General features: G+C 41.8%; 1 protein-coding gene across 7 annotated transcripts in view; it reads left to right on the plus strand.

The window, feature by feature from the left end:
* Positions 1-26,610, plus strand: part of CLTRN (collectrin, amino acid transport regulator) — a 79,036-nt gene extending 52,426 nt beyond the window's left edge. For all 7 annotated transcript variants that reach the window (XM_067723046.1, XM_067723051.1, XM_067723047.1 and 4 more), the window contains 3 exons: positions 6,469-6,582; positions 11,255-11,449; positions 25,787-26,610. In XM_067723046.1, the coding sequence (XP_067579147.1) occupies positions 6,469-6,582; positions 11,255-11,449; positions 25,787-25,943 (466 nt within the window). In that variant the 3' untranslated portion in view covers positions 25,944-26,610. The remainder of the gene's footprint in view (positions 1-6,468; positions 6,583-11,254; positions 11,450-25,786) is intronic.
* The last annotated feature ends 547 nt before the right edge of the window (positions 26,611-27,157 follow it).

Genomic DNA, 27,157 nt, shown 5'->3' on the forward strand with positions numbered 1-27,157 from the left:
CTTTCTACCCTTTTAGTGATTTGCTGACAGGAGCGACTGTATATGTGTAAATACTACAGCTTTGTGAAGTAGTCGGACAAAATTGTTATTCCAGTGAATACAAAGAATTCCATCAGACCCATCTATATTTACAAATCTTGAAAGTGTAGGTTTGCTGTTTAGCTGTGCTAATGCCATTTCAGTCGTTATTTATTTATTTTTATTGAGGTATAATGGACAGATCACATTATATTAGTTGCGGGTATACGACATAATGATTTGATATTTGTGTGTATTGTGAAATGATCACCTCAGTAAGTCTAGTTAACATCCGTCACCGTGCATCGTGATGTAATCTTTTTTCTTGTGAGGAGAACTTTGTAAGATTTAGGCATTTCAGTTTATTCATTACATCAAAACATACTTTAAAAGACATGTTTAGTTCAGTAAGTGCTGTCGGCTGATTAATTTTTCATTTTGTGCAAATCTTAGAGGACATTCAGTGTGGTCACATTTAGAAGAAAGGGCGTGGAAGAAGTCACGCTGGTTGGACATAATCTATCACTGGAAGGAATCTGCGTCTTTTGGTCGCTAAGTAAATTATCTACTGAAATCTATAAATCACTCTTCATGTTACTCCCTTTAGCACCCACTTTCCTTACATGTACACTTCCTCTTGGCTACCTCTATCTGCACTATATTCAGGAGTCTTCTTATACTAGAGAGTTGTCTGTGTTATGTTGTCTGAATATTTGTGATTGGGGAAACAAAGTTTTAGGGAAGTAATCTCCCTCCTTTCCTTCCTCCCTTTTCTGTTATTGCCGTGCTGGCCCAATTTACTTTCTCAGTTACTCTCTCTTGGAATAAGGTAGAAACAGTGAGTAAAAACAGTGGAGCTCATTACTCCGTTCTGTTAGTTCATTCATCCATCTATTCATATCACAGTCACTGAGCGCCCACATGGGCCACACTTCAGGAATACAGGGCCGCACAGTGCAGGGTAGGCTTGGGCCTTGGCCTCGTGGCCCAGGGCCCAGAGAAGTCTTGTGTTGCAGATGGACAGAGTGTTTGATAGGCTCCCAGGGAACGCTCAGCTGATAAAATTGAAAACGATGCTCAAAGCTTGGAGACTATGAAGTTCTACTGTGGGTAGAAATTAGAGCCCCTCCTGACAAAGACTGTGGACAAACCACGTGGAATCCAGAAGCCCTGTGCCCTCCCCTCTGTCCTGTGTCTGTTCTCCGATGGAGCATGGCGTCTTGTGGGCAGATTCGGGCATCTCGGGAGTTTTGGCTCCCACTTTGGTTTTAATCTTCTGGTGAGCTCACACTGTGACCTTGATCTTCAAGCGTCTTAATAGCACTAAACTCCTAGACGCGGCACTCATGGGCAAGGTCGTGCAATCTAAATGCCCCTGCAGTAGAACTCTTTTCCTAACCCTCCCTAACCATAGTGGCTAATCATTGTTAGCTCTTGGTAAACATCTGTGAGTGAATGAAGCATGCTTAACGTCCTGACTCTTAAACCAGGGCCCCGTCTACTGGGCTGCAGTGGACACAAGCAGACGGTGTCCCACCCACCATTTCTCCCTCGTGTTGCACCTGAATCCCCTGGGCGGATACTCCCACGGTGAAGGTGGCGGGAATGGCCACAGTAGAAGGAGCTCCCCGCCGCCTGCATTTTTTCTCTTGTTGGACCTCAGTGTCTTACTCTTGCGGTACCCAGGACATCCGTTAATTTCCCAAAGGGTCATCCAGACAGGGAGGAAGCCCCAGCCCACGGGGGTGTCTCCATCGTCCTATGCAGCCTCTGCCTTGCAGCTGGCTCCAGAAGCAGGGCTTTGCTTTCCCCTGGCCCTTTCCCCACAAGCTCGCTACTTTGGGAAGTGGGTTTACTCATTACCAGTTCAACTGCCTGGATCGGAACAAAATGTAAACACATCTCTGTAGTTCTGTTTCTATAGTTGATATTTGTAGAGCAGAAGCTTACGGTTTTGTGTGCTTAAAACCTTTGACTTACTTTTCCTGGCTAAACCATCATGTAGGAGGGATACTTACTACTCTTCTATTGAGGAAGACCCTAAGCAGTTAACCGTACCCTCACTGACACACGAAGGTCTCAAGCCCTTTCTAGTAACTCACGCAGAGTGCAGTGCCTTGTCTCATGTCTAGCAAATGGCAGGTAGTAAACTTCAGAATAAAAGCTTGATTTATAGAGTTTCAGCCCAGGATGTTTTGTATGTAACAGTAACTGTCTCCATTGAAAATGTTGAGTTTAATATATTCAGCCAGCAATTTTAATGTTTTGGACATCTTTATTTCTAAGTAGATAACATATTTTCCTGTTATTTGCTGAGGTGCTGTGTTAAAGCCTGAGCTGCCACCCAGTGGAAACACGGAATGAAGGACTTGAATTCGTAGTAAGGGATAGTGGGTTCCATGGTGATGGGGACAGAGGAAGCGCTTGGGCCACAGTGTGTCGATGCAGCTGTGTGCATCCCTCCTCCTGCCTTGGTTTCTTCATAGCACATCTCCCCACCTGTCAGTGTGTACATTTATTTAAATGTCTACCTTCTGTCTCCGCCCCCTTAGAAAGCGTGCTCCATGGGAGGGAGAAGGGACTTTGCTATGTTTACAGCTCATTCTCTGACTCTCTAGAGGGGAAACCTTGAAATTCATGTTTGAACAGTATTTGAAGAGGCTTTAGATGGAAAGAACAATACAGGCAAAGTGTCCAAATGACCATTTACTTGGTTTCCGGCCCCCTCTATTATGCCAGCAATATTATTTTGTTTTTTTTTTTTGATTTATATAAATGGCTTGTGCTACCCATAATATGCCACTTCCCATCTTTTTCATTTGACAGTGTATTTTTGAGATATACCTTTTTAAAAAAAAATGTGTAACTCTAGTTCCGTAGTTCCCAACTGGGGGTGATTTTTGTCCTTCAGCGAGCGTTTGGCAGTGGCTGGAGACATGTTTGATTGTTTTTACTGGAGGTGGTCCTGATGATATCGAGTCCACAGAGGCCAGGTTTGCTTCTAAACATCCTGCAACGCACAGGGCATCCACATCATAGAATTATCTGGCCCAGACCGAACAGTGCAGAAACCCTGGGCTCTTTCTTTCCTTTAATCTGTGGAATAGTTGTCCCTTGATAGCAATACCATGTTCACTTTATCCCTTCCCCTGTTGGTGGACATTTAGCTTCTTCCAATTCTCTGCTGACAAAGGGGGCTGCGAAGAACATCCTCACCAGTGTGTGTGTGTGCGTGTGTATGTGTGTGTGTGTATGTGTGTGTGTGTGTGTGTAAGAGTGTTTCTGGTGGCCGCACTGTGTTCTAGGAAACACTTCCAAATGCCGCTTCAGAAGGGCTGGACCCATCGACACCCACAGCACGGCCTGGGATTCCAATTCTCTGCATCATTTCCAGCATTTGATATTTTTTAACTTTTCAGTTTTTGCCAACCTGAAGATGATAAATGAGTAGCTCATTTTAAAAAACCACATTGTCTGATTGTTAATAAGGCCCAAAACATGAGTCATGCGCACCCCACAGCATTCTGCAAAGTGGGGGATATGTTTTTGCCAAGCACACACCACTTCATTTTGTTCATCTCTGTGTCTTTGAAGAAGGCACATTTTGGGAGACCGGGCTTGACTGTTTCTGCCAGTAGAGGGCACTGTCCCTCAGTGGCTCTCCACCAGTGTCATTGTGCACCGTGCGCCCCGCCCCTCGCCCCCCAAACATCTGGCAGGGCCTGGAGACACCTTGTATGTTTACAATATGGATTATCTACTGGCACCTAGAGGACAGAGACCAGGGATTTTGCTAAAACCCTACAATGCAGAGGTCTGCACCCCACAAACAAAGACTTGTCTGGCCCCAACAGAGCCAGGGTGGAGAAACCATCATGTGGATGAAATCCTAATGTTTGAATCTTTGAAAGAAAGACCATGACAATCTCTAGGATAATGAAGCTATTTTAGTATTATTTAAAATAAGAACAACCTTTAAACCGTATGAAGTGGGCAATAGGGGAGAAGCACACCTTCCAGAGAAGGGTCCTCCGAGAAGGGTCTTCTCAGGGGCAAAGGCAGCAAGGGTGGGTGGGCAGGAGGGAGTGCAGGCCTGGACGTCAGCAGTGCTTCCTCGGGGCGGCCTCTGCAGGTAGGAGAGGTGGCTCTGGGGCTTGGCAGCTCCTGGCTGGAGTGGAGGGAGCTGGCCTGGCGGTCCGTGCCAGTGACTCAGGCAGGGGTAGGGCAGGGGTCAGCTGGGTAAAAGAAATGTGGGTTTGAGTGTTAGGAGGAGGTGGCCTTGGCTCTCAGGACTCAAGGGGGACGTCAGGCTGCAGGAGGCCCAGGCCCGGGAGTGCTGATCTGCCCCCATCTCTCCAGCGAGGCTCTGTGACTGTGCCCTGGGCGGGTGGGGGGTGGGGGGGGCCTCACAGCAGGGTGGGCGGCAGGCAGGGAAGGCTCAGGCAGGGCTGCTGTCAGGCCGGGGCTCAGTGTCCTCTTCTCGGAGGCGCTTGCACCGGGAGCAGATGCTTCTTCTCAGAGGCCCCGGCCTGGGCACAAAGACAGGGACCACTCCATTCTTCATCACGGGCCGGAAGGCCGACAGCCTGGGCTCGGGGCTCTTAGACCTGAGAGGCCCGTCGAGCCGCCTTTGTCCTTCCTCGCATCGGCTGAGGGCTCTCAGCGCGGTCTCCTTGGCACAGGGATCCGGCGACTTCTGGCTGGGCGGACACGTGGACAAGCTGCTTAGGCTTTCAACGGGGGCGGTACGGATGTCCACCAGGCTCTGCGTGTGGCAGGAGAGGCGGGCGTTCCACTGGGACCTCATCGTGAAACCGTTGCCATGGCCGGAAAACCCCAGCCCCGAGGAGGTGCGGAGGGGCGGCCCGCTGGGAAGCGGCCGTCTGCTGCGGAACCAGAGCCTGCGATCCTGGCGGCGGCGGCGGCGGCGGCGGTAGCACAGGATTTGGCACCCGTCCCGGCCCATCGGGAGGCAGGTTCCGCGGGCGGCCCGGTCCATGGGAACCATGGGGACCGGCGCTTCCGGGCGTGGGCTGGCTGCGTGGCCTTGGCCATGCCCAGGTACATGCTCAGGTAGCTGCCCATGCTCACGGGTCAGCGGGGTCGGACCTTCGACGGGCTTTGGCTTCTGGGCGGCCCCGAAGTCTGTAGACACGAAGCTTACGGCGCTGAGGCGACCGTTGGCATCGGGGTGTGGGACGGTTCGTGGGGCGTCGGAACCTCTGGGCATGAGGTCCTGCGTGCGCCAGGCCGGGGCCTCGCGGACTCACTCGGGGCCTCGCGGACCCACTCGGGGCCTCGCAGACTCACTCGGGGGCTCGCAGACCCACCCTGAGCCCCGCGGACGCACCCGGGGCCTCGCGGACGGACCCGGGGCCTCGCGGACCCGGGGCCTCGTGGGGCGCACCTGTGTTCTGAGCACAGGGGATCCTTCAGCTCCCACTGCTGGCCCAGGCGCTTGGCTCTGGGTGGCGGGGGAGCCCTCCACTTTTTGCCCTTGACATTTAAAGGGAGAAAATATAATAATTTGTACCAGGCCCTGAAAATTGACTGAAGGGCGCTCTCTTTCATTACTGTAAAAATGAACAAAATGCACTTGAATGCTCCTTTAAGGAAAAAGAGCGAATTTACTTGTATTTCTACAGAGGCTGTGTGTTTCTTCTAGAATGGTTGCTAATGTCACTTTTTGTAATTTTATTCTTAAGGACCTGGTGAAAGCCTTTCGGGACTTATTTTTTAGCTCCGACAACGTTGGTTTGTTGTGGATTCTCCTCTTATTTTCTGCGTTCATAGATTTCATACATTCATATATAGATTGTCTCTAATCTGAACACTAATGCCATTTCTTTCTTGTCATTTCTACTGGTGATCCAGGTATATAGAGTAGAGTGAGGCACATTTCCAATTTATAGTTGGAAGCAGGTACTCGCAAAAACAGTGTTCAAAGCCTGCTGGTAAATGTTACAGAACTTCAGTCTGGGGGTCTGTTGTTGGGCCGACCCCAGTTACTGGAGTAGGAGAGGGGTGGAAACAGTGGCCAACAGAGGAAGCAAGTCCTCGATCAACAGATTTGTCTGGTTCTGAGAGGTGGAAGGCTGAATGAAGAGGACACTAAAAAGATCCTGATGAGGAAACACAAAAGGCTTTTGTGTCAGAGAGGCCAAGAGTTGAGGAAACAGGGATGCTGTCAGCTAACAGGTGATGAAGAATGAGATACGTAATGCCCTCTACTGAGCCATTCTGTTTTTTCTTTCTTTTTTGGTAGATTTCTTATTTTAGGAATGATCCCCAAGTCTATGATTTTGAAATAAAGGAAATTTCCTATATTATTTTCTTCTTAGTAGGACATTTCTTCACCTCTTAAGACGGTAATAACACCAGAGTGGAATATCTAATGCAATTTGGTATTATTCGCTTATAATGTACTTTTTTTCTTCTCATCATCTGCAGAATTTCCCACGTCCTACTTTGCAATGTAACCCAGCGGGTGTCATTCTGGTTTGTGGTTACCGATCCTTCAAGGAATCACACCCTTCCTGCTGTTGAGGTACAGTCAGCCATAAGGTAATCACCGCTAAATATGCCTTCCACTGGTAAATCAAGGTATTGATTAATTCAGCTGTTTTGATAGATTTTGAAGACTTCTCTCTCTGGTTCACAGTGATTTATTTATTAAGATGTCAAAGGTTTCATTTCGTTACTTTGGAATAGAGATTAGTATAGATCAGTGGTTCTCATCCAGGGGCAGTTTTGTCTCCAAGGAGACATTAGGCAATGTCTGGAGACATTGTTGTTGTACAGTGCTGGTGACGGAGTAGGCAGAAGTTAGGGACGCCAGTTAACATCCTCCTGTGCTCAGGATAGCACTTCACAGCAAAGAACTATTCAACCCCAAATATCCATTGTGCTGTGGATGAGAAGCCTTGGTTTAAACATTAGCTAAGAAGGTTTAGTACTGTCTTCTTTTGGCGAGAACACCTTGTACGGCACTATCATGTGATGGTTTGCCATATGCCTTCTCGAGCCCGAATGCTTAGGTGTTTTTTGTTTTAGGGGAGTATAGTTGCTTTACAATGTTGTGTTAGTTTCTACTGTACAGCAAAGTGAAAGTCTTTACCTTTAAAAGATAATTTTTTGAAAAAAAGTAAAAGGATGACTTTCATACAAATCAAAAATAAATGCTATCCAAGATTCTATTATCTTATTAGTTAATGAGGGAACTAGTAAGATGTTAAAACCAGTTTAAAGGAGACTTCAAGGCAGCATGCAAATGCAGGAATTGAAGAATGGTGATGTTTATTTATTAAAAGATACACCAGTCTATCCATTGGCAGTGCTCCACCAGACACAATTCACCTTGATTTTCTGTGGACAAGAATCATTTACATTGTATCAGTTTTCTCCAACTTACACATATGCAAAATAACTCAAAAACAGTAAAAGGTGGAAATTGTCCAGAAAGGTAGACTTGCAGGACACTCAGTCATATTTTTCACCCATTTGAAGTTTTACCCATTTTTTCCTGACAGTTCCCCTCCTTCTCTCCTTGGGATTATAACAAACTTTCAGAAGTGAAATGTATTCTTTTCTGCACAGAAGCAGAAGAAGCAGTTTGTTTTTATTTCAACTAATGTGCACTTTATGTGTGTCAAAACTTCAAATCCCACACATGATTGGTGTTGGGCAAAGGTATATTGGAAGAATGAGTTCACAAAATAAACTATTTCCTGAAAAAGAATGAAACAAAGTTCATTCTTCTTACAAAGGATTTATTTACAAGTTACTGAAATGCATATTTTTCTCATTACCAAAGAGAAATGTCTAGTGAAAGAACTCATCTGCTCTTTGTAAAATATTAATGTTTAAGATAATGAGTGTATAATCAAATGCCAAGTGTTTTTGTGTGAATAATCATCTGTTTCCCTTGCTGAAGCAAAGGCATTGAGGCTCTATACCCATGGGAAATGATTTAACAAGGTTTTCTTTGTTTTGTTTTTTTAATAAATAAATAAATTAATTAATTAATTTTGGCTGCATTGGGTCTTCGTTGCTGTGTGCAGGCTTTCTCTAGTTGCGGTGAGCGGGGGCTGCTCTTCGTTGCGGTGAGTGCGCCTCTCATTGCGGTGGCTTCTCTTGTTGCAGAGCACAGGCTCTAGGCGCACAGGCTTCAGTAGTTGTGGCTCAAGGGCTCTAGAGCACAGGCTCAGTAGCTGTGACACACGGGCTTAGTTGCTCCGCAGTATGTGGGATGTTCCCAGACCAGGGCTCGAACCCGTGTCCCCTGCATTGGCAGGCGGTTTCTTAACCACTGCGCCACCAGGGAAGCCCTAACAAGAAGGTTTGAGCCAAATTGTTTCTGCACTTTTGCCAGTAAGAATACTGCTAAGAGCCACTACTTAGGGAGTAAGAATTAGGAATATTGTATTTCATGAGAAAAGGGATTTTATTCAAGCCCTGTGATGAGGGAGGGCTACAAGGAAAATGAAGGCCCTGTGGTTAAACCAAGCTTCAGTTAATGTGAGGCGGAGGAGTGAGTGTTTAGGGTGAAGGTTGAAGATCTAGAGGAATATGTTCACAACAAAATGTCTGTTTCAAAGGCCCTAGTAAGAAGGACTATTGAGGGGGTGAGGATGGCCAATAGAATGGGAATTTATGTCCGGGAATGGATAGGACTCATCAGAATTGTATGAAAATAAAGGAAACAGTACCAAGAGGGAAAGATAGACTGAAAAGAAAGGAGATGGTACCTAGAAGGCAGGTAGTAGGAATTTCAAGGCTGAAGAACCTATGTGGTTGGGCAAAATAATGCTAGTTCCACCTAATGCTTGCATAATATTTTCTGGTTCACAAGGCATGTTCTGATGCGTCTGTGGAATTTAGTATCAACACCAATCATTTGTGAGCTATTATTATTATCCCTGCTTTATAAATGAGGAAATTGAGGCTCAGGGAGATTAATTGATTTGCTCAGGTCACCTAGAAAAATAAAGAGTGACGACTTGAACGCAGGCATGCTGCCAGCACATGCAGTGATTTTTTTTTTTCTCCCGGTCTGCTAGAGTATCCACACCTATGGAATTAGGCAAGGGGATGACAGACCAGTTTTAAGATGTCTGCTTTTGATCTGTTTTGAGGGCCTGGCCTTATTCAAGGCCAATCTTGGCTAGAAGATATCCATGGTGATTGACGCCTCTTGGGGATTTCAGTGGTAGATGGAGATATAGTTTGTACTAAACTAGAATTTCTTATCAGCCTGAGTGCTAACCAACCAGGTAGACAGAATGAGAATGCAGAGCAACTTTTCACTTTAGTCTGTTATACCTTGGTAGTGGGGTTCGTTATTTTGTGGGAAGCTTTTTGTTACCGTGTTAGCAAAATTAGGTTACGAAAAAAGAAAACATTCCGTAGTTTGACAAAAATTGCATGGAAATTATCCCCTGCTGCAGATTCCCTGGCTGGGATTCTCCTTCCCATTTATGAATAATCAGGCCTCCCCACAGATTTTCATTTGCTAAAGGAGGTCTTTCCTGATACCCCGGTGCTGGTCTGCAGAGATTCTCCAGCTTTTACTCTCAGGTTCAGGATCAGTAGTCACCAGCCACATGTGGCTCTCAAGCACTTGAAATGTAGTTAGTCCAAGGTTAGATATGCTCTAAGTGTAAAGTACACACCAAATTTCAGCGACTGAGCACAAAATAAAATGTGAACCAACTTAAAATTGATTACATGTTGAAATTATATTTTCTTGGATATAGTGGGCAATATATATATATATTTTAAAATATTTATTTATTTGGCTGTTCTGGGTCTTAATTGCGGCACAGGGGAGCTTTAGTTGTGGCATGTGGAATCTTTAGTTGCAGCATGCGAATTCTTAGTTGCGGCATGTGGGATCTAGTTCCCTGACCAGGGATCGAACCTGGGTTCCCTGCATTGGGAGCTCAGAGTCGTAACCACTGGACTTCCGGGGAAGTCCCAAAATATATGTTATTAAAATTAATTTTCCCTGTTACTGTTTACTTTTTTTTTTAAACGCAGCTCCTAGAAAATTTGACATCACACGTAAGGTTCACATTATATTCTGGTTTCAGTGCTGCTCTGGAGGTTGTTGAAGTCAGCTTGCTTAGTGTGAATTCAGTAAAGGCCACACAGTTATCTCCAAGAAATCTCCTCATCTAATTTGCAAATTCCAGTTAGAAATTTAGTTTCAGTCAAATAAGTTTTTGCTACCAACCCCTCCCTAACTGCCACCAACCCCTCCCTAGGTGCCACTACCACCAAAAATACAGATTTTCCCTGGGAAAAGCAATGCATTTACCCTCATATTTTTCTAGACTTTTGTACTCCTAAAGCACCATTTACTTTAGTCATATGGAACTACTTGCAGCTGACGCAACAAATCATACTACATACCATGTCTCCAATTCCTATGCTCGCTGCACACTTTGGTCTAAAGAACTCCTACTTGTCCCTCAAAGCACAGCTCAAAAGTTGCCTTCTTAGGAAAGCAGCTGTGACATTTTACTATGATGTACTTACCCCTCTGCTGTGCTCCCACTGTGCCCCTCCCACTGTGCCCCTTGCACTGTGATTGCACTGTGATTGTGGAGGGACTGAAGGGCCACTCTTCTAGACTGTAAGCTCCTTGGGTATTTTTATTTCATTCTGTATCTCCAGCACCTAGCACAGGATCTGGTACTTAGTAAGTTTCCAGCAAATGTTTGTTGAATTGAATGAAAAAAAAAAGATCAAATTGATGGATTTGCAGCTGCTCCTGGCTTCGTGTTCTCTTTTCTGCTGCTGGTTTTGTTTTTTCTTCTCATATTTATCACCTACTTTTTGCATATTATTTTATCTTTTCAGGCTGTTGGTATTTATGTAAGGCACCTTAAATAGAGTTCTGTCATTTTAATCTAGATGCTGCCTCTCAGGAAATAAAACATGGTGGGCAGAGCTCAAAGCTCCAGACTTCCAGTTACTTCTAGGACATTATCAACAATGGAGGGCAGTAGTACATAGAGAAGCATCTTTCTGGCAACCAGCACTGCCACTTATAGACAGAAAACCACAGCATGATTTGTCCTTATCAAACTGTCTGTTCAACCAGAAGTCTCCTGCTAGGGGGATGCTCTGTTTATAGAGATAGTTATAATCGTGGGGAGATAGGGTTATACCTTCTGTTTCTAATGTTTCTTCTGTCTTGTTTCGTTTGTTTTTAATCATCATTGTATTTTAGAATGAATAGGAACCGGATCAACAATGCCTTCTTTCTGAATGACCAGACTCTGGAATTTTTAAGAATTCCTGCCACTCTTGCACCACCTACTGACCCATCTGTGCCCATCTGGATTATTATATTTGGTGTGATATTTTGCATCGTCATAGTGGCAACCATGCTATTGATTTTGTCAGGAATCCGGCAACATAGAAGGTAAGATATTTAAAGGGAGTGATTTAAAGAACATTTTCTTGTTTACTCATGACTTGGAAAAACAAGGAGAGGATTTTCCCCTAGATGAAGAAAATGTGTTATATCTGAAACTGAAAAAATTGGTGATTTTTCAAAATATCACTTATGCTCTTGTTTTTGGAGACATTTTGGAGTCCGTGTCCCTTAGTTAACTATGGGTCCTTCCATTACTATCTTTCTTTCTATTCTACACCATGTGAATGTTTTATATCTAGAGTTGGTTTTAATATCTGGGTTATGATTTTGTAAGCTGGATATACAGAGCTAAGCAGACTTTTTGGGTAGGCAGAGTTAATCTTTGCTAGTCATCCACCTCCAAAGACTAGTAGTTCCGTAGTCCTTTTCATGCCTCTTCACCTTGGCCTGCCTCTTCCAGTGCCTGCAGCCTCCACCTTGTACTACACACTTTTGCGATGTTTTATATTCCCTCCCTTTGATGGATGCTCTCCCTCTAGTGCCTATGATTTTATATAGACCCGTGTTCTTCACAGTGGCCTTTGAATCAACTTCCTGCATCAGAATTGCCTGGAACACTTGTTTAAAATATAGGTTCCTTTGCCCTACCACAGACCCACTAAAGTCGATTCTCTGAAGGAGGTGCATTCTTTTAACTGAAGTTTAGTTGATGTACAATTGAAGAAAATATGTTTTAATGAATATCTAGGCTATTCTAATTCACTTAGTTTCAGAGCTTCCAAATTAAGTACTTACATTTAGATTCCCACTCCTGGAGTTCATTTAGCTGGATTCTGGGGCACATGCAAACTTTGCTGTCAAAATTATTGGTATTAGAGAATTTCAGACCAGTGGGAGAGTTATTTAGGTAGAGAGGAGACAAGATTTCTTAGCACAATGAAAGGAGAAAATAATTTTGTTTACAAGCACCTCTGATCCAGAGGGGAAGTGAAGAGAGTCCTTAACTCTTCAGTAGACACTCTGATGCTTCTAAACCTTCCCTTCTGATACCAAGGAAGAGGAATTCTGGTAAGTGGAATCACAGGCACACACATTGGTTTTCAAAAGGGTTGGTGCCCACACGGGACATGCAGGTTGTGTTTGGCCAAGTGTGTGTTTGACTAAATGTTTCTCCTGAGACTTTCTACTTTCCATATTGTTCACCCTGGTTATTAGCAGAAGGTAATCATTTTAAATTTGGGGCTTTATAATTTTTTTCACAAATGGTAAGTGAAATGCTATGGAATAAATGTGATTTATGTGTAGTGCCTAAATTAAGCTCAAAGATTAAGATCAAGTTGTACTTGCTTGCTTTTATTGCTCTTGGCGTGACACATAATGCTGAGAGGCTTGGTACAACTTATTAATCTGTTTTGTTTTGTTTTTCAGAATATTAAGAAATATTCTCTTGTAGTATTTGAATACCTATGTTTAATAGTTTTAAGTTTTATATTAATCCTGAAATGCTAGGATTCTATGGTTTCCAACAACTGTAACCTTTGTGAATTCACGCCATCTCCTTGGTTCCCAATTTCCTCACTAGTACAATATGGTGAAGGAGGTAGAAGAATGGGCTCTGGAGATAGACTGCTTGGATTCAAAGTATTTATTGCCTAGACTCTGCTCTTGTATGTAATCCATTAACTGTATGGATATCAGGAAATACAGGCAATGAGTCAGGGAAACCAAGCTCAAGAGGATATGGTTTGTGGTGCTCGAGTCAAGTTGGTTAAATTTTTCTTTACTGTCTGTGCATAGATAACTTTGCTCGAGTGACAGTGAGGTATATTAGAAAGAATTAATTTGCTGGGATCAAAAGAGTTAATAGAGTTCTTGAAGTAGTGCCTGGCACTACTGCTGTTAGCTGTTACTGTTATTTTATTATCCTGCCAGTTGCTGGTCTTTCAGCTCGTTAGTGCTGGGATCAGCTATCTCTTCCTTCAGAGCAGATTCTGCAGTAATATAAAAACTGAGTGTGTAGCATCATAATCTGTTGCCCGGGAGAAGGGAGGCTGTTGTCACAACCTTGCCTTCACAAATTTAGTTCATGTTCAAACCAGGAAACAGATGGACAAATCTCCTGTGTCAACCTGGAGAGCATCAGTAGTTAGCAAATAGAGTCAGGACAGTTATGACAACCTTTTGAAGAGAAATTAATTTGTTGGGTTTTCCATTTGGTATGGAAAAAATTTGGTGGGTTTTTCTTGGGCAAAGTATCACTTCAAAGGTGGGGCGAGGGTGCAGTTTGAAGTGGGGAGAGCCCTGATCATTGTGATGAAAGCCTTTTCTAATTGTGGAAAAATAGGAGTTGCCCCTGAAAGCCTTTACTGTTGAGGAAGACAAAGATTTGTTCAAGAATCCAATTCATACATTAGGTAATAATGAACACAGTTTGTGTGATACAAAATCTTAAACCTAGAAGACCAGGAGGGACCACAGGGTCATCTGAATCACCATTCTGCTTCTGCAGAGAAGAGTGCCCGTGTCATCTAAGACATGTGCATCTTTATACTTACTACTGAAGAAATTGCTCAAGTAAAGCTTTAACTATTCTGTTAGCTGTGTCAATAACAGCATTCCATTGACTGTTCAGAACCACTGGGTGGAAAGTATGCAGTCACTGGGGGCCCAAACTAGGTGAACTCAAATACTAGTTATACCCTTTAGCTGAGCGACCTTGGTTGCATCATGTAATTTCTGTGGGTCTGTTTCTCCATCTGTTATAGGGAGATAATGTCTCACAGGACTTAAATGAGGATTGGGTGAAAAAATGTGTATAAAGTACCTAGGTTATAGCATGTACTAAATAAACAGTAATTAGTATTATCCAAGATGAGCTTAACCCATTTCTGTGATTAAGGGATGCTAGAAAAAGATCTCTTTTCCATCCAGATATTGCCACCGTACTGCAGAAGATTTTCCAGTTCAATAACTTATTGCTTGAGATTTTATTAGTTAACAAACACCTATTTTATTTTATTATTTTTTCATAAATATTTTATTTTATTTGACCATGGAAGTTTATCAGTCTATATTTGACTATGTCCTCAACCAATATAACTACAAATGAGGTCCAGCAATGCCATTCCAACTGCATGATTTTAAGAAATTTATTCTGACATGGTGCCTAGACATTTTCTCCCACAAATTAGCCCCACTCCTAAGGATCAAGCAAGGCTGGAGATGGTCTCCGGAGAATGTGGTCTTGACCATGGGCTCAAATCTCAGGTAGAGTTGGGTTTTTTTTTTTTTTTTTACCATCTTTATTAGAGTATAATTGCTTTGCAATGGTGTGTTAGTTTCTGCTTTATAACAAAGTGAATCAGTTATACATATACATATGTTCCCATATCTTTTCCCTGTTGCATCTCCGTCCCTCCCACCCTCCCTATCCCACCCCTCTAGGTGGTCACAAACCACCTAGCTGATCTCCCTGTGCTATGCGGCTGCTTCCCACTAGCTATCTGTTTTACATTTGATAGTGTATATATGTCCATGCCACTTTCTCACTTTGTCCCAGCTTACCCTTCCCCCTCCCCATATCCTCAAGTCCATGCTCTAGTAGGTCTGTGTCTTTATTCCTGTCTTACCCCTACGTTCTTCATGACCTTTTTTTTTTCCCTTAGATTCCATATATACGTGTTAGCATACGGTTTACGTTTTTCTCTTTCTGACTTACTTCACTGTGTATGACAGACTCTAGGTCCATCCACTTCACTACAAATAACTCAATTTCATTTCTTTTTATGGCTGAGTAATATTCCATTGTATATATGTGCCACATCTTCTTTATCCATTCATCTGTTGATGGACACTTAGGTTGCTTCCATGTCCTGGCTATTGTAAATAGAGCTGCAATGAACATTGTGGTACATGACTCTTTTTGAATTATGGTTTTCTCAGGGTATATGCCCAATAGTGGGATAGCTGGGTCATATGGTAGTTCTATTTGTAGTTTTTTAAGGAACCTCCATACTGTTCTCCATAGTGGCTGTATCAATTCACATTCCCACCAACAGTGCGAGAGTGTTCCCTTTTCTCCACACCCTCTCCAGCATTTATTGTTTCTAGATTTTTTGGTGATGGGCATTCTGACCGGTGTGAGATAATATCTCACTGTAGTTTTGATTTGCATTTCTCTAATGATTAATGATGTTGAGCATTCTTTCATGTGTCTGTTGGCAGTCTGTATATCTTATTTGGAGAAATGTCTATTTAGGTCTTCTGCCCATTTTTGGATTGGGTTGTTTGTTTTTTTGATATTGAGCTGCGTGAGCTGCTTGTAAATTTTGGAGATTAATCCTCTGTCAGTTGCTTCATTTGCAAACATTTTCTCCCATTCTGAGGGTTGTCTTTTGGTCTTGTTTATGGTTTCCTTTGCTGTGCAAAAGGTTTGAAGTTTCATTAGGTCCCATTTGTTTATTTTTGTTTTTATTTCCATTTCTCTAGGAGGTGGGTCAAAAAGGATCTTGCTGTGATTTATGTCATACACTGTTCTGCCTATGTTTTCCTCTAAGAGTTTGATAGTGTCTGGTCTTACATTTAGGTCTTTAATCCATTTTGAGTTTCTTTTTGTGTATGGTGTTAGGGAGTGTTCTAATTTCATACTTTTACATGTACCTGTCCAGTTTTCCCAGCACCACTTATCGAAGAGACTGTCTTTTCTCCAGTGTATGTTCTTGCCTCCTTTATCAAAGATAAGGTGACCATATGTGCATGGGTTTATCTCTGGGCTTTCTATCCTGTTCCACTGATCTATATTTCTGTTTTTGTGCCAGTACCATACCGTCTTGATTACTGTAGCTTTGTAGTATAGTCTGAATTCAGGGAGCCTGATTCCTCAAGCTCCATTTTTCGTTCTCAAGATTGCTTGGCTCTTTGGGGTCTTTTGTGTTTCCATACAAATTGTGAAATAGTTTGTTCTAGTTCTGTGAAAAATGCCAGTGGTAGTTTGATAGGCATTGCATTGAATCTGTAGACTGCTTTGGGTAGTAGAGTCATTTTCACAATGTTGATTCTTCCAATCCAAGAACATGGTATATCTTTCCATCTGTTTGTATCATCTTTAATTTCTTTCATCAGTGTCTTATAATTTTCTGCATACAGGTCTTTTGTCTCCATAGGTAGGTTTATTCCTAGGTATTTTATTCTTTTTGTTGCAATGGTAAATGGGAGTGTTTTCTTAATTTCACTTTCAGATTTTTCATCATTAGTGTATGAGAGTGCCAGAGATTTCTGTGCATTAATTTCGTATCCTGCTACTTTACCAAATTCATTGATTAGCTCTAGTAGTTTTCTAGTAGCACCTTTAGGATTCTCTATGTATAGTATCATGTCATCTGCAAACAGTGACAGCTTTACTTCTTCTTTTCCGATTTGGATTCCTTTTATTTCTTTTTCTTCTTTGATTGCTGTGGCTAGAACTTCCAAACTATGTTGAATAAGAGTGGTGAGAGTGATCAACCTTGTCTTGTTCCTGATCTTAGTGGAAATGGTTTCAGTTTTTCACCATTGACGACGATGTTGGCTGCGGGTTTGTCATATATGGCCTTTATTATGTTGAGGAAAGTTCCCTCTATGCCTACTTTCTGCAGGGTTTTTATCATAAATGGGTGTTGAATTTTGTCAAAAGCTTTCTCTGCATCTATTGAGATGATCATATGGTTTTTCTCCTTCAATTTGTTAATATGGTGTATCACGTTGATTGATTTGCGTTTATTGAAGAATCCTTGCATTCCTGGAATAAACCCCACTGGATCGTGGTGTATGATCTTTTTAATGTACTGTTGGATTCTGTTTGCTAGTATTTTGTTGAGGATTTTTGCATCTATGTTCCTCAGTGATATTGGCCTGTCGTTTTCTTTCTTTGTTAAATCTTTGTCTGGTTTTGGTATCAGGGTGATGGTGGCCTCGTAGAATGAGTTTGGGAGTGTTCCTCCCTCTGCTGTATTGTGGAAGACTTTGAGAAGGATAGGTCAAACACCTATTTTAAAAGGCAAGTGATCTTATTAGGCCTGCTGTTTACTATAATAGTGGTGGACTGACTAATGAGCTCTCTCTAAAAAAAAAAAATCCCCTGATCTGTAGCATTTGCTGACTTCCTATCCAGTCTGAAATTTCTGAATGTTTGAGTCACCTCTAGCAAGCCTGTGCCAGCCAGTTTCAACACGCCATTACAACTGCCGCCTCTTCGTGAAATAATTCGAGGAGGTTGCTTCTCTATTACCATCTAGTTGAGAACAGCAGTTTGCAGAATTGAGAGATTTGTTGCAGGAAAAAAGTTGGAAAAGTGATTTTTTTTTCTTTTGGGGAATAATTAGGGAGTTGGGTATGTGGGAAGACAACCAAGATGAACTGCATATACTTGACAGTGGTGTCTGTACTAGATCTGTGTCTAGCCCCAGCCTGGAAGTGGATATTTTAGCTCTCTGGTCAGTTTTATGGTAATGGTGATGATGGTGATGGTGATAGTGATCACTGTAATGGTGGGGGTGATGTGATAATGCTAATGGTGGTGAAGTCGATGATGTGATGTGTGTTTTAGTTGAAAGAGCACTGGATCAATACTCCTGGTTTTGGGTTCCAGTCTCATGCCCTGGCATTTTTTAGCTGAATGACCTTGATCCAGTCATATATGGAAAATGAGGATAATATTTTCTTAAATAGTTACGATGATGGGAAGACAAAATTGGAGAATACACACAAGTGCTTCATACACTGGGGAGTGCTATATCAATGTAAAGAAGCATCATCATCAAAAAGCAGTTACAAAGTGCTAATTCTATGTAACCTGGCACCTTGTGCTATAAAAGGAGAGTCACAGACACAGCACAATTTCAGACTTGTATGTATATAGTAGAATTGATTCATGAGTCCTGCATATAAATAGACTGTTATAATGTTATTGTCTTAGGAAGGGATCTTAAACAATGATCTGAATCCATCTCTCCAGAAGCCAAGGCCCAGAGAGGTAAAAATATCTTATTCTTTTATTGACCATCCATTATGTGATAGGAGCTCTAGAATGTATCATGGAAGAGACGTACATAGATAACATGGGTGGTCTTTGCCTATAAGGAGATGATAATCTTGTAGTTGTAACAAAGCCAGGTCAAGGACTCAGGACATTGAACCCTAGCTAATGCTAGCAGTTGAGCAGAGTCACTAGTAAATTCACTTGGTTTATTTCTGGTTATATTTCTCTTCCCATAAGGTCAATAGTAAAGGGAAGTGCATTTGGATTTCTATGAATTTTTTCACACAAGGGGCTGGGGCTCAGCCAATATTTTCATATACTGAAACTTCACTTTCTTATAGAGTCGCAATTAAGTGAATAAATTGTCTTGAAAATAGAAATGTAAATGAAATCAGAAATGTTAGAGCTAATAATTGTTTTACTTTGCTGTTCTTAAATGTACACACTCAATAGGAGTCAAATATGTGTGCTTCCCTGGTGGCGCAGTGGTTGAGAGTCCGCCTGCCGATGCAGGGGACACGGGTTCGTGCCCCAGTCTGGGAAGATCCCACATGCCGCGGAGCGGCTGGGGCCGTGAGCCATGGCCGCTGAGCCTGCGCGTCCGGAGCCTGTGCTCCGCAACGGGAGAGGCCGCAACAGTGAGAGGCCCGCGTACCGCAAAAAAAAAAAAAAAAAAAAAAAATGTGTTTTGAGAGAAGCCTGGGGAGAGGAAATAGAGTTCTAGGTCTACTCCTTTCACCAGTCTCATTCCTTTATGAAAGACAAGTTGCTCTACATATTTGAGTCTCAGCTCCTGCATTTGAAAAACAGTGATAATAATAAAATCTACATAGTATTGCAGTAGGAATTAGGTGAGATGATGTGTACAAAGCACTTAGTCTGCCGTGTAATAGATACTAATTCTTACTGTTTTGCTATCACATCACCAGTCTCACTGTGCTGCAACACCCATTAAAATCGTTCCAGCAGTGCTGCCATTTCCCCAGGACTCATCCATACTGATTATGACGACAGTCCCAGTTCCCCAATAATTAACTCTGTCCTGTTTTGGAATCATATTTGTCTGTCCTTTGTTGTTTGTCTGGCTGTTCTTGGGCCTTGGCTTTTCAGCCCTATCTTGTTTGAAGGGAGACAAAAATACTGTTTCTGCTTTTAGCTGCCACTACTTTATCTTGAGCAAACCCTGATCCTCAACACCCCCTAGCTACGTGGGCCACCCGATACAGGCAGACCTCACTTTATTGTGCTTCACTTTATTGTGCTTCGCAGATACTGTGTTTTTTACAAATTGAAGCTTTGTGGCAACCCTGCATTGAGCAAGTCTGTCAGCACCATTTTTCCAACAGCATTGGCTCACTTTGTGTCTCTGCGTCACATTTTGGTAATTCTTGCAATATTCCAAACATTTTCATTATTATTATATTTGTTATGGTGATCTGTGATCAGTGATCTTTGATGTAACTATTGGAATTGGGGGGGCGGTCCACAGAGCACACGCACATAAGATGGCAAACTTAATGATGAATATTGAGTGTTCTGACTGCTTCACCAACAGGATGTTCCCCGTCTCTCTCCCTCTCCTCCAGCCTCCCTATTCCCTGAGACACAACAGTATTGAAATCAGGCCAGTTAATAACCCTACAGTGGCTTCTGAGTGTTCAAGTGAAAGGAAGAGTCACATGTCTCTCACTTTAAATCAAGAGCTAGAAATGATTAAGCTTAGTGAGGAAGGCATGTTGAAAGCTGAGATAGGCTGAAAGCTGGGCCTCTTACATCAAACAGTTAGCCAAGTTGTGAGCGCAAGGGAAAAGTTCTTGAAGGAAATAAAAAGTGCTAATTCAGTGAGCACACAAATGGTAAGAAAGTGAAACAGCTTTATTGCTGATGTGGAGAAAGTTTCAGTGGTCTGGACAGAATATCAAACCAGCCACAACATTCCCTTAAACCAAAGCCTAATCCAGGCAAAGCCCTGATTCTATTCAATGTTATGAAGGCTAAGAGAGGTGAGGAAGCTGCAGAAGAAAAGTCTGAAGCCAGCAGAGGCTGGTTCATGAGGTTTGTGGAAAGAAGCCGTCTCCATAACATCAAAAGTGCCAGGTGACGCAGCAAGTGCTGATGGAGAAGCTGCAGCAAGTTACCCAGAGGATCTAGCTGAGATAATTCATGATGGTAGCTGCACTAAACAACAGGTTTTCAATGTAGATGAAACAGTCTTCTATTGGAAGAAGATACCCCCCAGGACTTCCATAGCTAGAGAAGAGAAGTCAGTGCCTGGCTTCAAAGCTTCAAAGCACAGGCTGACTCTCTTGTTAGGGGCTAATGCAGCTGGTGACTAAAAGTTGAAGCCAGTGCTCGTTTACCATTGTGAAAATCCCAGGGCCCTTAGGAATTATGCTAAATCTACTCTACATGCGCTCTATAAATGGAATAACAAAGCCTGGCTGACAGCACATCTGTTTACAACATGGTTCACTGGATATTTTAAGCCCACTGTTGAGACCTACTGCTCAGAAAAAGATTCCTTTTAAAATATTACTGCCCATTGACAATGCACCTAGTCACTCAAGAGCTCTGATGGAGATGTATAACAAGATTAATGTTGTTTTCATGCCTGCTAACACAACATCCATTCCTCAGCCCATGGATCAAGGAGTAATTTAGACTTTCAAGTCGTATTATTTAAGAAATACACTTCATAAAGCTACAGCTACCATAGATAGTGATTCCTGTCGTGGATCTGGGCAGAGTCAGTCAAAAACCTTCTGGAAAGGATTCACCATTCTAGATGCCATTAAGAACATTCATGATTCCTAGGAAGGGGTCCAAATATCAACATTCACAGGAGTTTGGAAGAAGTTGATTCCAATCATCACGGATGACTCTGAGGGGTTCAAGGCTTAAGTGGAGGAAGCAGCTGCAGATGTGGTGGAAAAAGCAAGAGAACTAGAACTAGAAGTGGAGCCTGAAGATGTGACTGAATCGTTGCAATACCATGACAAAACCTTAACAAATGAGTTGCTTCTTATGGATGAGCCAAAAAAGTGGTTTCTTGAGATGGAATCTACTCCTGGTGAAGATGGTTAAAATGACAACAAGGGATTGGAATATGACATAAACTTAGTTGATAAAGCAGCGGCAGGGTTTGAGAGGATTGACTCCAATTTTGAAAGAAGTTCTCCTGTGGGCAAAATGCTATCAAACAGCATTGCATGTTACATACAGAGAAATCATTCATGGAAGGGAGTCAGTTGATGCAGCAAACGTCACTTTTGTCTAATTTTAAGTAATTGCCACACCCACCCAGCCTTCAGCCACCACCCTGGTCAGTCAGCAGCCATCGACGTCAAGGCAAGAGCCTCCACTAACAGAAAGGTTCCAATTCGCTGAAGGCTCAGATGATGGTTAGCATTTTTTATCTCCAAAATATTTTTAAATTAAGGTATGTACTGTGATTTTTTTTAGACATAATGCTATTGCACATTTAATAGACTACAGTATAGTGTGGCTCGCTTTATTGCAGTTGAACCAAACCTGCTGTATCTCCAAGGTATGCCTGTACTTTTATGGTCCCCTCTTTTGCCCATCTTCTCTCTGGATTTATGAGAAATAGCCACACTAAGGCCTCTAAGAGCTAGTTTCAGGTGTTTTAGTCGCGGGTTTTGTTTTGTTTTGTTTTGTTTTTAATCCTCTTCCTGAACCACCTGACATGCAGGAACAGCGGAAGTCATTAACACTCATTTTTATTTTTCAGGAAAAAGAATTCATGTTTTTAGCAGAACATCAAATCAGAATGATCCAGAAAGATAGTTAAGTTTTATTATACTTAGAGCAATGTGCAGGCAGTGACTCAGTTTATTACAGGACGCACTATGAAATGTGACAAAGGGCTGTATTACTGTTAGATAACCTTTGAACTTCTTATCATGTCCACCAGCCAGCAAGTTACTGACACTGCAGTTTGTGAAGCCTGGCAGTGCCAAGACTGTGAACAACTAGATCTAAGGTCACAAAAAAATAACATGTACCTAATTTGTCATGGACACAGCTCTCGTTTTGATAAATTTCCACAGTGATTTTGCTCAGAATCTTTTTGATTAAGAAATCCTTCTTCTAAAGAAGAGAAACTTGTCCTCATCCATCTGCATCTTCCTTTTTCGTTCTTCCCCATTCCTTGTGATGCCTGGTGGATTATTTTTCCTTTGTGGTTGGCAGGGGGAGGGGAGGCAGGATTTCTTGCCATGATCTGCAAGTGTCCAGCTCTCTGCAATTTTGCTTCTAATTCTGTAAAAACTTTTTTTTTAACTGAAGAAACTGGCAAATGAACACTGGCAACCATTACTTCTAAGACTGCTGTTGCATTGCCACCTACTTCAGAATGCTCCATCCACAAGGATTTTTGTAATATGAGTTTCATAGTTACATACACAAATTTCAGGGTAAAACTTCACTGTTAAAAACCTATTTATTGTTATGGAGAATTATTATTCACTCCAAGCCCAATGCGGAGTGACTTGGGGAGAAATTGCGTGAGCTAGGCATTTTTGATGATAATTTATAAATATACATTTGTCGCTAGGGTGTCATTCTTACTGAAACATCACTCCTCTCTTTTATAATCCATGAAAAGGAGGGGAGGATGAGTGAAATTTGGAGTTTTTCTTTTTTATTGAGCCCTTTCTTTTCACTTTAGGACAAGAACTGTGTCCCTTCCAACACATAGTAGGCACTCAAAACATAGTTATTGAATGAATGTTGGATACTATGAATGGAAGTGATGTGTTCGATGGTTATAGAATGTCAGTTGTCTTTGCTTTCTGGATGACGTGGAAAGTGATGAGATACCCCTGTCTACAGGAGGAGGGACCAAAGAATTCTAGTCCTCTGATAGGTGATTTCACCTGGCTGGAGGACCTTCTCATCACAGGAAATTGTATGCCTACTCCAACTGGCACTGATCGTTGACCGCTGATGCTTGGAATGGACAGTGCAGTATCTTCACCCTGAGGAAGGGAAAACACAGCAGCCTGTCCTTACTTAGGTCTCTGGGACTACAACCCACCGACTTCCACTCCCAGCGTTGGGCCTGTAGTGATACATTTTGACATTTGACAGTGGCATGCACAATGGCAAAATACTTTCAAGTGATGACAGTGGGATCTACAGTATTGAAATGCTACTTTACTTTTCTTTATAAACTCTACCTATTTGAAATTATCTAATAAACCATCAGTGAAGCCTGGCAAAATCTGTACTCACTCCTAATTCTTAAGGTATGAAAATGAGTACTTTCCTCCATCCATTTGAAAAAATAACTATTCAGTAAATACAAGAAATATCACGTGTACATTCCCTTCCTTCCTTCCTCCCTTCCTCCGTCCCTTCCTCCCTTCTTCCCTTCCTTCCCTCTTTCTTTCTCCTTCTTCTGATAGATCCCATTCAAAATCTACCTTGGGCTGCTGTCTGAGTAACTTTGCCTACAGCATTAGTCCATCCATTCTTCCATCCAGTTGTTTGTTCCATCACCCAACTACCGTCCAATCATCCATCCACCCATTCATCCATCCATCTATTGATTCACCATCCAGCCAACCAGTCATTGATCTACATTCATTGATCCATCCATTTATGTGTCTAACTAGCTAGCCAGCTACTCATATGTCTGTCCATCCAACTCTAAGCACATTAGTTGAGTGCCTACTCTATGCTGTCAGCTGTTTTACAAAATATCTTTTAATTTGGAGTTGTCTGATTAGTTCTTCCTGAGAGATTCAGGTCAAAAAAATCTGGTGATGGGGTAGGGCAGGAACACAGAACACAGAATTTTATTTTTAAAAAATATGTCTTCTCCGTGCATCACATCTAGAGGCACTTGTCAGTTTGTCTCATTGTTGGTGATATTCACCAAATTTCTCCCTTTACAAAAAACAAATGTCTCTTTATAATTAGTACATTGCTTGTAGGGGTGTTCCACTGAGACCCTGTGAGTATCCTATTCCTTAGTCATCTCCCACTCAGTGGTTTAGTATCCATTGAGGAGCCTCATCACAATCAATTATTATTATTTGGTGATTTTCTCTTTCTGTTGCATCTTCTATATTGGTTGTCATTCTTTTGTAAACAAGAGTTCTTTCTTTTCTCTGCCTTCCTCCACCATATTCTTTAAAGCACTTTGAAATGAGCTCTCATGTAGGACTAATAGGAAATTCTACTTTGATCATCTTTGGGGCATCTTCACCACCTCCTCACCCACTAGAAATTCACTAAGTTTCTAAGGGACTTCCATAGCGGTGGAAGTCCATCCTGGTCACCACAGCAGTGTCCACCATCCCAGCCATGTGATCCACTCAGGTCTGCCTCTTTGGAGCTTCTACAGATTTCTGGGACAAGAGAATCTTTGACAAGTCTGGGAGCCTCGTGTCTAACATCATGCCTCCATGGTGCCCTAACATCTAACTTGTGATAATCCTGAGGGAAACTCTTCTGCCCTCTGATTGCCTAGAGGTACTCACATCTCTTTTCTCCCCCTACCTCTATGATATCAAGCACAACTGGCTCAGTGTCTTGGCCTTTCACAAAGGACAGGAAGAATGTTTGAATTCAAGGCTACATTTTCCCACACTCCAGGGAAAGATTAAAGATCTGGTTACCACTTGGATTGGGGTAGCAGGGTCCTTAAAGGGTCTGAGAATGAATAACTTAAAAATTTACCTGTTAAATAGAATTTTTTGGAATGACCTGGTATTATAGCTATGAGTTGTAATTAGTAAAATGTGTTCAGAGTTCCAAAAACCTGACTTAACAAATGAATACAACTATTTTGTAATGAGTAGAGCCAAGGAATGATACCTGCAGTTTACAATGGTTACATCCTTTCTACAAAGTAATGTGAGTTTGCTTCTTGGTATCTCATTTCAACCTGATTTTTACCTAACATTTGCAGACCATTAATTTGTCAAATCTTGTGAGAGGAATTTATTACTTTTTTAAATTCAATTTTTGTGAAGTTCTCCTAGAACTAAATTTTTTAACTTGCCAATTTACCATATGTTTTCCTCACATTCCTTCATGCAGTTTGTGTGTGTGAATGTACATATGTATATGTGTGTGTATACAAACATATTCATTCATACAAATATATATATTCATTCATATACATATATATATAATCCATGCAGACTTCTGATCTTGATAGCATCTTTTCACCTCATCAACTCTTTATGATCTTTGAAATTTATTTGAAAATACACAATGTCATCTATTTTCCCCATCATTCTAGGGTTCCTCTTCCCTTTCCTGATCTCCATGTTTGTACAGAAGACCATCCTTTCTCTTCCTAGATCCCAATCATTCTTTTTATGTGCATTTAGGAAGAACAAAGGACCTTCTGAAATGGAAGACACTGAAGATAAATGGGAAAACACAGTCAAAATTGAAAATGGCATCCCCTGCGATCCCCTGGACATGAAGGGAGGGCACGTTAATGATGCCTTTGTGACAGAGGATGAGCGGCTCACCCCCCTCTGAAGGGCTGCTGTTTTGTTTCCCCCTGAAACTCAACACTTGTTTCTGTGCAACTGCTGAACATCACAATTCATTGAGGGAAGATTATATATTTTGTTTCACCATTCTTCTTTTGTAAGAAATTTTGAATGTGCATGAAATTGAAAGGCAATGAATTATACCCATGAAGACCATTGGAATAATAAGCTGTTGACTATCCAGAATATTCTAAAATATTTCTCTGACAGCACAGTGTGTAAGTGTAGTCATGTGGCATTTGTAGTTACTGATTTTAAAATGCATTAGTATTTAAGCATTTCCAGCAATAAGGTCAGGCCAGTATATATATATCACACTTTAAAGACCTAAGAAAAAATACTTTTCCAGTGGAGAATGCCTATAATACGGTGTCCAAATCATTGAAAATGGATCCTTTTTGAATATCATTTATATCACTCTGTATATGACAAGATAAGCAAGAAGAACAAGTAATTACTGTAAATGGGTTGGATAAAAATGGGCGTGTTGATATACAAGGTGGAATTTGATCCTGTTATCATACCAGCAGTTGCTTATATATATTTTCTGACTATCAGTCTCTAATAGGGCATCTGTATTCATTGATTATTTCTGCAGTTTGTAGAAGTACAATCTATGCTAACTTAATAAAGTGCTAATCATCTCTTTTTAAGTGACGATTGTAGTCTGCAATTTATTTTCACACTGTGGAACATAGTAAGCCTTATTTTTATGTTATGTTTAATCTGCTCTCCAGTCCTAGAAATGAATTATTTTTGTTGTGTGTATCCCTGCTTGAAGACTGTAGTTTTTAGACTTGATTTTACTTTCAGGTAGGCCATGTATCATTCTAAATTCTAATAATAATTATTATACATGTATTAATAGAAGGAAAATATGCAGCTCAGTCTCCCACTGCTATCACCCATAGTTGGTGTTCCGGCAGTAGTCGCTAACTCACTTCCCTGCCTCCAGTGGATACAAACTCTAAGAGGGGTAGTGGAATGCAGAAGGTTTATTGGGGAGTGCTCTCAGGAGATATACCTGTAAGAAGTGAGGAAGTCACGTGTGGTAGATACTAAGGTGTCTGTCATCTCCTGATGTTCACGCCTTCATGTAACCCTCTCTCCGTGAGTGCGGAGGGGACCTATGACTTGCTTCTAATGAATAGAATGCAGCAAAGCTGGTGAGATGTCACTCCTGCAGTTAATTTTTTTTTT

The sequence above is a fragment of the Pseudorca crassidens genome, chromosome X (assembly GCF_039906515.1).
Source record: "Pseudorca crassidens isolate mPseCra1 chromosome X, mPseCra1.hap1, whole genome shotgun sequence".
Classification (NCBI taxonomy): domain Eukaryota; kingdom Metazoa; phylum Chordata; class Mammalia; order Artiodactyla; family Delphinidae; genus Pseudorca; species Pseudorca crassidens.